The 14902-nt window shown below is 45.3% G+C and overlaps 1 protein-coding gene across 7 annotated transcripts in view; it reads right to left on the bottom strand.

Moving 5' to 3' along the window:
• HIRA (histone cell cycle regulator) overlaps positions 1–14902 on the bottom strand; it is a 95841-nt gene that overhangs the window by 63902 nt on the left and 17037 nt on the right. For 5 of the 7 annotated variants that reach the window (XR_008652583.2, XM_055253596.2, XM_055253594.2 and 2 more), the window contains exons 2-5: positions 10894–10956; positions 8662–8772; positions 7361–7451; positions 5658–5752 (exon numbers count right to left, since the gene is read on the bottom strand). Coding sequence is in view for 5 of the 7 variants with exons in the window: in XM_055253596.2 (XP_055109571.1) it covers positions 5658–5752; positions 7361–7451; positions 8662–8772; positions 10894–10956 (360 nt within the window). In the remaining 2 variants the exon portion in view is untranslated. Of the gene's footprint in view, positions 1–5334; positions 5404–5657; positions 5753–7360; positions 7452–8452; positions 8587–8661; positions 8773–10893; positions 10957–14902 lie in introns of those variants that run through there. The other 2 variants (XM_063623346.1, XM_055253598.2) reach the window with 2 other exon arrangements.

The following is a 14902-nucleotide window of genomic DNA, read 5'->3' as shown; positions in this document are numbered from 1 at the left end:
CGTGAGCCACCGCGCCCGGCTATTGCCTTGTTAACCTTGAAAAATATTCTCTCTGCTAGAGGTCTGGTAAATATTCAATTCTATTTTTTCCTTGTGCAGTTATTTAGAATGTTTCTCTCTTTAATATCTGGTTTGGTGTGTGCTGTATTTGGTGAGGATCGAAATTAATTTCTCCTCACTAACTGCTTAATAGTTACTACGCCCCATGTGAGGAAGAATCCATTTTGATAAACGATGCCTCCTTTCACAACACACCAACTTCTTAGGTACACTGTAGCCTCTTTCAGTGTTAGAGTTTACCCTCAAACCCATCATGTTTCTATCACTGGAACTTTGAATGTTTTCATCCATAACATTCTTATCCTTCCAGATATGATCCTTTAGAATCACTGCTGAGTAAATCCACATACATGACATAAATTTCTCCTAAACTCCCAGTTTGGAGTTTCTGTCTTCAGACTATATAGCACCTCCTTTTTGTTGTGCATCTACACACACAGGAGACCCTCCCCTCACTTGTAGATTTACATTTCTGGCCACTGTTCTCACCATCATTCTTGGTGACTCCAAGAGGATGATTCTTCTAACACTCCAGGCTCTTGGTTCCTTAAATTCCTCCTTCCCTTCTGATGACCTTGGCTTCCACTACTTTCACCCCACAGTCATGTCCAGAGGCCTTCCATGACAAATCACTGCAATCTGTCTCAATTCCAACCTTCCCACAGGCCAACCATCAGCCCCGTGCTCCTAGCTCACCCTCAGCTCCAACAGCACTTTCATGCCACCAGGAACTCCGATCTTCTGATGCTGCCGTCCTCTCACCACTTGCCAACCACCTGGTCCTTACCTCTCTCCTCCAGCTGAGAGCCCACCACCACTCCCCCTTTTCTTCTCCTCCATCTTCCCACACACCTGACAAAGCTCAGCTCCTCTCCTAGTGTTTTTTGGGTACCCTCCAATGATACCTTTGGCCCAATGACACATGAATATTGCACTTGCCTAGGCCCCCAGCACCCTCCATGCTGTCAAGCCCAGCAGTCCATCCTTGGTCTTCACTTTGCCCCTCAGCAATAAGCAATATGCTGCCTGTTCCCCTCTCCGTCAAACACTCTCTTCGCTGTCTGTTTTGTTGTTGTTCCTGAGACAGGGTCTCGCTATGATGCCCAGGCTGTTAAGCTACTGGCCTCAAGTGATCCCCATGCCTCGCTTCTTTTCACTGTCTTAACTGGCCTCTCCTTCTAGCTTCTTTTGCTGGTTTCAGCTCTCCAATCCCTAGGCTCATCCTTGGACTCTGCTCATACCCAGAACCTCATATTTCCAAGATTCATATTTCCAAATGTCTACACAGTATGTCCATTTACACCGGCAAATTTAACATATCCAAAACCAAACTCCGAAAACACTTCCCTTAACAGTGTTTTCCTGCACTGTTTGTCCCACCTGCAGTCTTCCTGCTTCAGGTTACAGCCACTGCATCCTTTCCGCTGTTTGGACCATAGTCCAGGAAGCCATCCTGACTCCTCTGCTTATCTCACATCCCATATTCAATGCACCAGGAAATCCGCCTCTGACCACTTCTCACCACTTCCGTGTTATGACCCAAGTCCAAACCACCATTGTCTCTCCCTTGTTTTTCGAAGCGGCTCCTTTACTGGTCTTCCCAGTGCAGCCCTGAGACCCCCATGGTAGAATCCACACTGCTGCCACAGGTCTCAACTCCTCTGCCTAGATCCCTGCTAAGCCTTCATATTCTTGCTCAGAGAAGAGCCTCTGCCACGGTCTCGAAGGCACACTCCCTCCCGCACCCTCCTCCCCCGCCCCAGCTCCCAGGGGTTCACTGGGCACACTAAGCACATGTCCATGCTCCAAGGCCTTCGCACTGGCTGTCCCCTCACCGCCGTCCAGTGTTCCCTCAAATGTCATCTCCTCACTGGCCCCCAGCACTCATCTTCCAACTCCTTACAGGACTCTGCCTTCTAGGCTCATCTTCAAATCTCCTATACTACTCACTCATCAGTCTCTTTTATAAGAACAAATCTCCTTGAGAGAAGAACAGTGCCTGGAACATGGCAGGCACTCAATGAATGTTTGGTATGTGGACAGGTAAATATTAATTTGGGAAAAAACGTATTTCATCTAGCCTTTCAATTTATGAAGCCATTTTCTATCTCTCAATGTCATTTTATATCTTAAAACGTTTGTAATTTAAGTCTTAGAAATCTAATTCATTTCTTGGTAAGATTACTTATTCCTGGATATTCATAACTTTTGATCCCACTCTGTATAATTCTCTTTTTATCATTAGATATTCTAATTGGCTATTAGTAGCAAAAGACAAATAATTTAAAATTGTTCTGTTATGAGGCCAATATACTCATTTTATTAGTTCTAAGTATTTTTCAGTGCTTTATTTGTTCCAAGAGCTTTATTATCCTATGGTTTTTCCTAATACGAAATAATGTCACCTTCATTTCCTTTTTTGCCTTATTTTCCAGTTTCTATTTAACTGTGTTGCAGAAATTCCAGAGCAACAAATTAAATGACAGCACCCATCATTGTCTTTTCTTGATATAAACAGCAACCAGGCTTAACTGTGAACTGCAATATTTGCCACTGGTTTGAAAAAGACTAAAGACTCTACCATGTTAAGGAAATAGCTTTAGGCCAGGTGTGGTGGCTTATGCCTGTAATCCCAGCACTTTGGAAAGTGCAGGGGGAGGATCGCTTGAGCCCAAGAGTTCAAGACCAGCCTGGGCAACATAGTGAAACCCCATCTCTACAAAAAATTAAAAAAATCAGCCAGGTATGGTGATGCACATCTGTAGTCCTAGCTACTCGGCAGGCTGAGGCAAGAGGATCACCTGAGCCCAGGAGTTCAATGCTGCAGTGAGCCGTAATTGCACCACTGCATTTTGCCTGGGTGACATAGTGAGACACAGTCTCAAAAAAAAAAAAAAAAAAAAAAAAAGAAAAGGAGAAAGAAAAGAAATATCTTTCTATGGGCATTTTAAAAAAAGCATTTTTAATAGGAACTGATGTTGAATTGTCTAATGTTCCTTTTAAAACACCTAAGATGACTGTAGCTTTTCCTATCTAACTTCCTAGTATGTAAAGTTATATTAATAGATTCCCTTGTAGTACACTTACAAGTCACATTTAATCATAATAAATTACTGTTTTCTGGCCGGGCGCGATGACTCACGCCTGTAATCCCAGCACTTCAGGAGGCCAGGACAGGCAGATCACGAGGTCAGGAGATCAAGACCATCCTGGCTAACACGGTGAAACCCTGTCTCTACTAAAAATAAAAAAAAAAAAAAATTGGCCGGGTTTGGTGGCACGTGCCTGTAGTCCCAGCTACTCAGGAGGCTGAGGCAGGAGAATCGCTGGAACCTGGGAGGTGGAGGTTGCAGTGAGCTGAGATCGTAACACTGCAGTCCAGCCTGGGCAACAGAGCAGGACTCTGTCTCAAGTAAATAAATAAATAAATAAATGAATGAATGAATAACTGCTTTCAAATGTTATTATATTTACTAGTATTGTTTCTGATTTCTCTATCTTTATTCATATTATTCTGTGCTTTTGTTACATTATTTTTCTTAGGTTTTCTTGTATTTTCCAGATATAATAACCCTGGCTTATATCTTCCTTTCATAAATATTGCTATTATTGTTCTGTATAATTTTTTCCTAAAAGCTCAAAACAATGCACCTACAAATAATTTAGGACCAAGAAGCATTTCTGAAGACAGCCTTCCATTTCTTCATTGGTTATTATTCTGTTCAGTTTTTCCTAATCCTATGGTATCAATTATGAAAGTTCTTATTTTCTAGAAAATTATTTTTTGGTATTTTGTTCTTTAGCTTAATAGTACAAACATTATATTGTACTGTTTGATGATTTTTTTCTGTCTGTGTTAAATGTTTTTCTAGATCTTTAACCTCTAATTTTGTCTAGGTTTTTTCTTCCCAACCCCCAATTAAATATACCAAGTATATATTTCTCACACTTTGCTTTTCAAAGATCTGGTTCTTTCTCATTCATTTACTTCTGCTTTTCATTGATTTTTCTTCTTGAATGGTTCTGCCTACACCTGCTACCAGGACCAGTGAGTAATGAGTGTCAGGTCCCCAGCTGAAGGTGGTCAACTCTACCTGTCCGGTAAAGGAGCCCCACTGGGTGGTGGGGTAGGAAAGAGAATGCAAGGCTCTAGTTAGGTCCTTGTAAAAGTCCTCACTTGAGGCCTACCCCACGCTTGGGCACCCTCATAGACATGTGCACCAAGTTCCAGAAAAGTCCAACTAGACTTCACTGTTAGTACTGTGACACAAATCAGGGCCAATTACACAATTTAATTATCAAACAATAACACAACACTAACCGTTTCAGCTTTCACAAATGTGGACTCAATCTATGGCCACCACCAAGATAGGTTTGTTCTCCTTTAAACAGCCTACAGACAATCTGCTAAGCATACACTGCCAATGGATTACAGCTGATGCCACCTCCCACACCTCTCACTCCTGCCCTGTCCTCACCCAGAGCTCCAGGCTCAATTTGAAGGTTTCTTGACATTTCTTCCCCTACCCCTCAAGCCAGGGGCAACCCCATTCTGAACTGGTATCCATCCCCATAAGTCTGTTGTCCTTAGGGTCTCAGCAGAGGTGATACCTCTGACTATCTAGGCATCCAGCCAGGAATCTATCTCATACCTCTCTGTGCCCTATCCTAAGTATTCCCAAATCGATCTCCTCTTCTCTACCTCAATTATCACAGGCCTAGCTCAGGCCCTGACAGTGTCCATCTGAACCACTGGAAGAACCTCCACTTCACTGAGCTGTCACAATGACTTCTCTGTTGTACTTCAAAGCTTTTAATGGCTCCCTATCTCTTCCATGATAAGGGACTCCCTCAGTAACAGGGAGCACAAGCTTTCCATGATCCGACCCTGGCATACCTGACCAGCCTCACTTTGTGCTGCTCCCTGCCTTGTCTATAAAGATCCAGCCATGGTGAAATGCCTCCAAATCCCCATTCACACCAAGACTTTCTCACTTATGCTGTACCACCCTGCCTGGAAAACCCTTTGGTCCATTCCTGGACCGAATGGACTCAGACTCCTAAGTCAAGTCTAAATTGCACTCAACCTGGTATCCTTGACACCTGAGTGTACAGTGCATGGGCAACCTTCCCCCTTAGTCTAAATTCATAAAATATGCTTCTTTCCATACCAAGTTTATTTAAAACACTGCAAACATACTCAAGGTCAAGTTGAGAAACTTTTCAACGGGCATCTGTGAGCTGATTTCTGGGGAATAAACAAAGTGTGCTTACGGACTTAGTGATCCACTGATGAAGGTACTGATTCTGTTCAGCAGGACAAACAGCAGAACGTGGGAAGTTCTACATTAAAGATATAAACATATACCCCATGAGGGCAAGAGTGGGGAGACTGAATGCAGCTGGAGACAGGTAATGGATCCGGTGACTGCACAGATCTTAAGGGACAGGCAGGGTGTGACTGATTGTGATGGGGTGGGACAGCCCAGACATAGGGCTGCTTTAAGGACCAAACAGTCCCACAGGGGACGTGGCGGTGCTGCTGATCTGAGCCAGGTGTCAGGGGCCCACCCACCCCAACAGGCAGTCCCACTCACCGCCTGAATGATTCCGGAGGATGGAGACACACCGCCACTGCTCCACATTGGCAAGCTTACCACTGGAGCCAAACACGGTGCTGGGGCCGATGTACCTGTGTGAGAAAGGGGCCAAAAAGGCACTCATGGAGCGCTCTGGGCACTGCATAGAAATGCTCCCTGCAGCCAGTTTATCAGGGCAGACAGAACAAAGCAAAAACAAACCGGGCCGGGCGCGGTGGCTCACGCTTGTAATCCCAGCACTTTGGGAGGCCGAGGCGGGCGGATCACAAGGTCAGAAGATCGAGACCACGGTGAAACCCCGTCTCTACTAAAAATACAAAAAATTAGCCGGGCGCGGTGGCGGGCGCCTGTAGTCCCAGCTACTCGGAGAGGCTGAGGCAGGAGAATGGCGTGAACCCGGGAGGCGGAGCTTGCAGTGAGCCGAGATTGCACCACTGCACTCTAGCCTGGGCGACAGAGCGAGACTCCGTCTCAAAAAAAAAAAAAAAAAAAAAAAAAAACAAACCAGAACTGGAAAGCACTGGGTTGTTGAATAAAAGGGGCTGGTTAGGTGAATTATGATCCATGCACTTGATGAAATACTACACAGCCATTACAAATCTTGCATGGGAAAATGTTCACAATAAGTGAAAGAAGCAGGCCACAGGACATCACATACAATATGATATCACTTATGTAAAGGAAAAAAACCACATGACATGGATAGCATCTATGCATGGAAAATGGATCGGAAGGACACACATCCCAAAATGTCAAAATATTAACTGTAGCTTTCTTTAGGTGGTGTGATGAGGGATATTTTTTCTTTTGTATTTTTAGTTTTCTAAATTGTATACTAAATGTTATTTATGTTGGCTATTTAAAGAAGCAAAATCAACAGTATTTTATTTTTAAACATCTCACAATGAACCAAATGGCTTTGACACCTGAGGCAGAGAAACCACGCGATCTCTAGGTACTAGCCCCCACCAGAGGAGCCAGAGGAGCATCAGTCACCTGGAGCCTGGTGGAGGCAGTGCTGACACACCAATGCTCAGAGCCTCTGATAACACCTTTTGCTCTTGTAGAGCTCATCACAAATCCACAGAAAGAGAGTGTGCTGAGACAGCCAAGTAGGCTGAAGAGACAGCCTCTGCCTCTGCTCTTGAAGCCACAGCCCCAGAGCCACTCTTGGTGAGCAATGGTGCAGGGTCTGGTGCCCCAGCCTGACTGGCCCAGAGACCTGGGAGCAATAGTTTTCCAGGTGATGGTTAGCTCCTTTTGAGAGTAGAGCAGAGGCTGCCCCAGGTGGGGACCAACAGAGAATAAAGTAATGGCAAAGCGGTTGGACTCTGGATCCCCTGCCCCAGATCCTGGGCAAGAACCAGAGCACCCTGACTTTTAACCATTTTGTACATTGGGCTTCCATGTGAAATTTCATTTGAAAAAACAAAAGCAACGAAGCCCCACCCACATCAGCACTAGAAGAGATCAGACTTTCCTTTTCAGGTGAGAGCCTGCAGTCCTGTGAGGGGGCAGCTGACCAGGTCTCCTGAATCCCTGGTCAGGCTCCACCTGCTCCTGACCTACATGCACTTCCTACTACTTATGAGGTCAGGGCTATGGGAACTTCAGTGACAGGGTAGGGAAAGGTGACTTTGATAAAGACCAGCAAAGCAGCTTCTAAAAATAAAATGTGAAGAAAGGAAAATGATGCTTACGTAGCCCGCTTCCACACCATAATCAGTTTGTCATCTCCCCCAGAAGCTAAATACATCCCACTGTTTGACCACCGCACACAGTTCACACATGCTGGGAAGAAAAAAAAATAAGGTGATGAAAATCCAGTAGTCATGCCCATTTGCTTTATGTAGAGTTTGGCAAGATGTAAAGGGTTTATAAAATCTAATCTATCTAATCTATTTAAGGCATCTACTGTGTGAGAGCCCCAGAAAAACAATTCAGTTTAAGCACTAACCTACTTGTGCTATAAAAACAAATTACCAGAACAGTCTGGAGGGGGAAAAATATACATTATCTGAGAATCGTTAGTGCTGAATGACATAGTCAATAGAAGGCTTCTTTCCAAGAAAATAAAAAAATGATAACCAAATCTCATTATTTCAAAAGGGTCATCTATTGATGAGACATATTTCCGAGTAGAGATTATTCTCAAAAAGAGAGTATGTGCTAAAAAGGGTCAGATGCTTTTTCTAGATTTTTCAGATGAGCAGTCTGTTACAGTATAAAACTCTGACTTCATCTCATCTGTCAGAGCCAGCCCTTTCACATTCGGATTTTCCAAACTCGCCAGCACTGCAGATTGATTGACTCTGCGCTTATAAGCTAAGATCAGCAGAAATTCCCCCAGGCCCCTGATGGGCCAGAGCCTCCAAGAGCACTCACAACTTGGCCTTTGGGAGACCTGAAAGATGGCTATTAAAGTTGTAGCCCCCACATGGCCCATGAGTAACTTATGCTCCAGGTCTGAAGACACTGAGAGGCATGTTGAGAGGACAAGAACACACAGAGCAAAGGAAGGAGCTGACGTCCAAAGGCCAGTGACTGTTCCTTAAGCATCTCAGGGGTGGGAAACTAAGGCACTACAGCAGGAAAGGAAACCATGACACTGTCTGATGGCCAAAATGGTCCTGGCAGAGAGCCTCAGAGTGACACAGTGCCAACCTGAGATGTTTTGGCAAATTGTCTCTTGCGCACCCTTCCCCAGAACCCTACTGTGTCCAGGTCGCTGGCCCCAAAGCCCCATGGAATCAGGCAGTAACGACTCATGAGCAGGAAATCACCAGAGGTACCTGCAGACTGTCCAAAGATGGTTCTGTGGGCGGGCCGAGTCTTCTGCCGAATAACTCACCCAGGTGTGCAGCCAACATCTGTGCCTTCAGACAGCAGGCCGAGGGGAGTTACCGCCGCACGGGGCCTTATCTTTCTAATTACAAACACATGTGCTAACCTTGGGCACTCTGCCAACACGCAAAGCCTGCAAAGGGCCACTCTGTAATACCTAAGTGATTGTCCATCTGGCAAAGCATCTTGGGAATATTTTCATCCTTCTCGTCATCCTCCTGGAGGACTGGAGACATATTCCAGATCACAACCTTCCCAGAATCCTGCCCTGGAACAAAGGAGCAGAAATGGCTGAATGTGCAAGGAGTAGAAATTTGATATTAATATTTAATGTCAAATTAAATTAGGAGAAGTCCTCACTTAGCTTCTATAAATAATAATTAACTAGATCTAAGGAGACTGAATTTAAATTACTAATTTAAGTTACAGAAAAGATGATAAGTACTCATGGGGACCAAACGGAGCGGACTTAGCAGTCAGCAGAAGTCAACCTGACTTTACGAAAAGAACTTTAGACTAGCAATCAGGAGGGAACTGAGCTCTGATCTGCCCTCTAACATGGATCCACCAGGGGTCCCTAAAAGGTCTTCATCCCTGCCCAGCACCTAGACTCTGACTCCTTGACTCCTCATCTGTGAAATGAGGAGAAGGGAAAGTCAATGTCACAAGACCTTTTCCGTTTTGTGTACACCCTAAAAAGCAAACAGAAAAGCACACCCTAGTGGGGCTTCCCTCCCCTTCCAGGTGGTGCCTGGAATTTCGACTATTCCAGAGCCGACTGTTTTGAGACCCAAATGTACCCTGAAGACAGGAAAAAGGGCTCATTATCTTGTTATCCACCCTTTGCAGTTACCTACAGACGAGAGACCAACCAAAAGAGGGGATTTAGGGCTCCCATGGTCATGAGTTGATGTATTGTTCGGCTAAAAAATATACCCATGCCTTTTAGTAATGATTTCTTTTCTTTCTTTTTTTTGAGATGGAGTCTCGCTCTGTCTCCCAGGCTGGAGTGCAGTGGCGCAATCTCGGCTCACTGCAACCTCCGCCTCCCAGGTTCAAGTGATTCTCCTACCTCAGCCTCCCGAGTAGCTGGGATTACAGGCGAACACCATGACACCCAGCTAATTTTTGTATTTTTAGTAGAGACAGGGTTTCACCATGTTGGCCAGGCTGATTCGAACTCCTGACCTCAGATGATTCGCCTGCCTTGGCCTCCCAAAGTGCTGAAATCACAGGCGTGAGACACCATGCCCAGACTTAGTAATGATTTATAAGCTTTCCATCACTGATATCTAACAAAGTTTAGCCCCTCACTTAATTTCCTATTATAATGGGGCCAAATCCAATGAACATGCCAAAATTACCATAAAGCATGTTTGAAACTGCCTCTTGGCCAATATGTAAAAATATTTCCAAAACATCTCTGCTGGACCAAGGTGGCAAAATCTGTGTCTTCTGGGTACAGGTGCAAACCCTCTGATTCCTTCAGCTAAGTCCATGTGTTCTCTCTCATGTGCTGCACCTCCTCCTCTCGGGTGCAGTCCACAGCATGGAAGAAGAGAAAGGTTTCCCTGCCCACAGCTTCCCTACACTCCCTTCCAGCTCCTTGATTCTGGGTGGAAGCATCTGCTGGAAACCCACCCTGCAGCACCTGACCTGAGGACCTGGAGCTCACAAAGGCACTCTCTAAGTGCTGCCTGGGGAGGCCTGGTTGGAGGGAGGCCCCGCTCTGGGGTAATGATGACAGGGGGCTGGGCTCTGTGGAATGCTACATTGTGTCACTATATATACATCTTGTTATCCTGGCATGAAGAACAGCTCTGTCTTTCCAAATAGAACCATGCAACATTGCAAAAGATGCTGGCTGAAGCATAAGGGCAATACTACCAATAACAGTTTCAAATGGTGTGGGCTTTCTTACTTGCCCACAGTGTACTTTCTCTTTAACCTAACTGAATTCCTTTGATGAGAAAATGGGCCTAATAACTACATGATTGCTTTAGAAGCTTAAATCACCCTCATTCCCTTTTTTCAGATGAGAAAAGTGCTGACAGAGCCCTTGCCTCTGGGGCTGGGCTTTGCCCACTGGACCACCTACCACTCTCGATGCTCTAGAAGTTTGGGGATACAAACTGATTTTAATATTAACTCAGTAAACAGAAATTAGAATGATACACCTACTGCCAAAATATTTCAAGAGAGCACACTAAAGCCATAAAAGGATTTTGATTTTATTCATTCAGATAACACATTATTACTGTACATTTTAAACAGCGTTGCATCCATACTGAAAAATAGCAAGTATTCCCTCTACAGCTAAATGGACAGCAGGAGAAGATCAAGGTGGCATGGCTGTTAAGCTTTCCCTTTCTTTATTCCATAAACATACCTTGTCCTCCAGTTGCAAACTTGGTCCCGTCAGGGTGAATATCAACTGAAAAAATCGGCTTGCCTGGAAACAAAGAAAAAAAAATACAGTATCTAAATTGGCTTTTATTCATTGAAGAGTATCAAACTCAACAGATTCAGTTAAAGTCTAAACTGCTAGAAGATTCTCCAAACATTAGACAACTGAAAGTCCAACAGTGGGAGAAAGCATTCCATCACTGAGAATGGCTGAGCCCATAGGATGCCTGGGCATTTGTCTGCCATCTTGTAGGGATGTGTGTTTGTAATGGCTATGAGCTGTTCATGATTAAAGTTCTGAGTCACAGGTACTTAGTGAAGAGGGCACACAGCTATAACTCCAGACATCTCCCTATTGTATGGATCTGCACTTGACTGGCAGCCTGGACAGAAGGAGTACTATTTGTCTTTTCTGGCTGACAGCTGAGCAGGACCAGCGCTGGCTGCAACCAAGGAGCATTGCTTCGCTTGTCATACTTCTGCTTCCAAACAGCCCTCTTTTGTTTGTGCTGTGAAGTTCCCATACAGTCTGCCACCTCAGCATCTCCTCTGGCTGAACCTCCTTCACAGTTTGTACTCTATGTTAAATTAGCTGTTCAATTCCTCCAGGAGAAAGGACTGTGGCTATTAGTTCTTAGAAGCCCCAAAGAGCCCAGTATGGGCCTAGGCTTGCACTAGGATCCCATGAACCTAGCTGGCTGGCTGGGTGGGTGGATCAGACTGGCAAAAGCACTGTAGGAGCTTGAAACCCAGCAGACCATAGATGGCACTCATGCCTGGTGGGCATTTGTCCAGCTCCCTGCTTCTAGGACAAAGGTGTAAGAGCTACAAGTGGCATGTCAGTTGCTGTTGAGTTCATCACCACATCTTCAGCCTCTAGCACAGTACCCAGTGCACGGTAGCGCAGTAATATTTGTTCATTGACAAAGGAGATACATGACAATGATCTGAGCATCAACAATTGCTGATATAGATGGGCTGTTGCCAAGAGTCTCTTAATTGAACATGTTCTGTCTCTGTCACTCAAGAGGAGGCAATGTGGACACAGTACCAGAGTCACTAGCCCTAGAATCACTCAGCAAGTACTGGGGTCAGGAGTGTGTGGGCAGGCAATGGCTGCCTGAGAACTGTGAAGTCCTGCCAGGGCTCCCATGCAAGTGTTGAAAATTAAATGCTGGTGCCCAAAAGGCACTGCCCAGCATGGGACCCAGGCAGCACCCAGCTGTGGAGAGCCGCAGCCATGTAGTCAAATCAAGCATGAACTTGAGAGAAAATACACTTTCCTTCTTACTGGTCACTATGTAGTATAAGTTGAGTATTTCTTATCTGAAATACCTGGGACCCGTTTTAACCAAAGAGAAATGACAGAAGCAATGTTGCTCCAGTTCCAGATGTAGGCCTAAAGAGTCTAGCAGTTCAACTTTGGCTCTCTGGAGAAATCTAGTTGCCATGTGAGAAGTCCAAGTACCCTGAGACCACCATGTTTTGAAGAGGCCCAAGCTGGCCACATGTAGAGCATCAGAGAGCCCGGACAAGTGAGAATCAAGGCCACAGACACAGGCCTGGTGAGGTGTTCTATCCCCAAGCTATTCGAGCCATCCCAGCAGATTCCATAGAGCCAAGATGAGCTGAAACTGCTAAGTCCTGACAAGCTGCAGAATTATGAGCAAATAATAAAACTGTTATTGTTTTAAGCCAGCAAATTTAGGGGTTTGTCATATAAGAGATAACCCAAAATGCCAATTCATTTGCTTTTCTGCTTAAGCCAACTTGAGCTGGGGATTTGTCATTTTAACAAAAAATGTTCTAGCTGACAGCCTTGGTCTTGACAGACAATCAGGGCGGAACATTCCCCTCCCCTTGGAGTGCTTTTCAGTTCCATAAGTCTGTGAGACATTGTATGACATCAGTCCCCTCAAGAAGCACATCAGAAACCTTACCTGCAAGTCACAGTTCCCCCGACTACCCAAGAGCACATACAGGCTGAGCCAGGCCGTGCTGAGGGCTCAGCTGCACAAGTAACCAATTAGAGCCCATGCGCTTTAGATCATGCCCACTCACAGCATCGACTGCATGTTTTCTCACTCAGTCTGTTTGCAGATTTCTACTATTATGTGCCAGGCATTAGGCTAAGCAATGAGAAAGTAAAGATACAGAATCATACAAACTCCCCTAGTAAGATGTCCACTGATGGACACTTCACAAGTAGAAAGCCACCTGACTCAGCCTCGGGCTTCCTGCAGAAATAATAACTGAATTGGGACCCAAAGGTTGAGTAAGAGTTAGCCAGAAGATCGGGTGAAGGAGAGGGTTTTCAGGCTGAGGGGACGCACAGCACAGAATCAAGAAATAGGCTGATGTAATGTTGCAGAGCAGAGTGCAGGTAGAGAGTGTGAGAAAGAAGAGGAGACAGAGATGGCTCAGCAAGCATCAGTAAGGAGCTCAGACATTTCTCTAAAGGTACTTTTAAGGCAGGGTAATGCCAAGGTCAGACTCACATTCTGGCTCCACAACAGCAGTGTGGAAAATGGGGGTGGGGACCTCAAGTCTCTAGGGGAAGGCAGGGATGGAGGCTGGCAACAGGTTTGGGTTTTGGCATTAAACATCATGGGCTGAGTCTTCAGCCCTGCCACTTACCCAGCCACAAAGCCTTGAGATTTTATTTTTCATTTAATTTATTTTTTTTTATTTTATTATTTTGAGAAGGCATGCCTGGCTCATTGGCACCAGGTTTCCTTTCTTGGTGCTGTGTAGGAGATTAGATGAAATATGGTAGGGGACCTACACAGATACCAGCGCAGTGCTGGCTCCCCATCTCCTTACAGCACTAGGCCTTTCCGTCCCAAGGAAAGCAGTCACTCATGTTCCATTAGTGGGAATGAAACTATTTATTTATTTATTTATTTATTTATTTATTTATAGACAGAGTTTTGCTCTGTCGCCCAGGCTAGAGTGCAGTGGCGCGATCTCCACTCACTGCAAGCTCCGCCTCCCAGGTTCACGCCATTCTCCTGCCTCAGCCTTCCGAGTAGCTGGGACTACAGGTGCCCGCCACCACGCCCGGCTAATTTTTGTATTTTCAGTGGAAACGGGGTTTCACCATGTTAGCCAGGATGGTCTCCATCTCCTGACCTCATGATCCGCCCACGTCGGCCTCCCAAAGTGCTGGGATTACAGGGGTGAGCCACCGTGCCCGGCCGGGAACGAACCTCTTCTAAAGGGCTCTCTGAAGTGGAGCTGAGGAAAGGGACCTTCTGGCTGAGCTAGTTAGAGAACTCTTCCTGTGGCACAGCATGATGATGACAAAGATGAGTTCCCAACTACCTCCAGTGTCTGGCCTTTCTTTGTAATAGAGACAGAAAGAAAAGACAAATTAACACACCCTAGACTCTAGAGACACCAAGCAATCACCTATCCTTAGATCAACCCCAGATCAGAATGTTGTCCCTGCACACCCAATACACAGCCAATATAGTCAGCCACTGTCTACTGTCTGGGGATTTGCTGATTTGACAAGAGCAGCACAAATGCTTTCCATCTGGCAGGGAATAAAGACTACATTAAGGAAGCTGGGATTATGACAGGGCATGCTCAGGTAGAATCGTACTCTCCTTCACACTAGGGGAAAGATTCCTAGAAGAGGACTAAACACGGGAACTTAAACTCTGAGCAGAGAGAGGTGGCCGGAGGCAAAGCAGAGAGGGCACAATGGAGAGCTGCTGGCCCTTCCCTCTCAGCAGTCCCACAGACCTTTGGTTTGGCTCCAAAAAGTCTCTGGGCTTTAATGCTCTGATAGTTCATTGGGTAGAGCTGACTGGAACACATGTGCATATGTCCTTTTGGAATGAAGCTTGGGAAAGTTGAGGCCTTTGCCCAGTGAATGTTGCTCCTGGGAACACTTCCTGCACTGCTCAACAGAACTTGGTTTTAACCGATGTTGACAAATTTAGAATTAAAAATAAGAAAATGTTTGAAACATTTATTAAATGAAA

This window comes from Symphalangus syndactylus, chromosome 18 (genome assembly GCF_028878055.3).
Source record: "Symphalangus syndactylus isolate Jambi chromosome 18, NHGRI_mSymSyn1-v2.1_pri, whole genome shotgun sequence".
In the NCBI taxonomy this organism is placed as follows: Eukaryota; Metazoa; Chordata; class Mammalia; order Primates; family Hylobatidae; genus Symphalangus; species Symphalangus syndactylus.
This window is presented reverse-complemented; position numbering and strand designations above follow the sequence as displayed.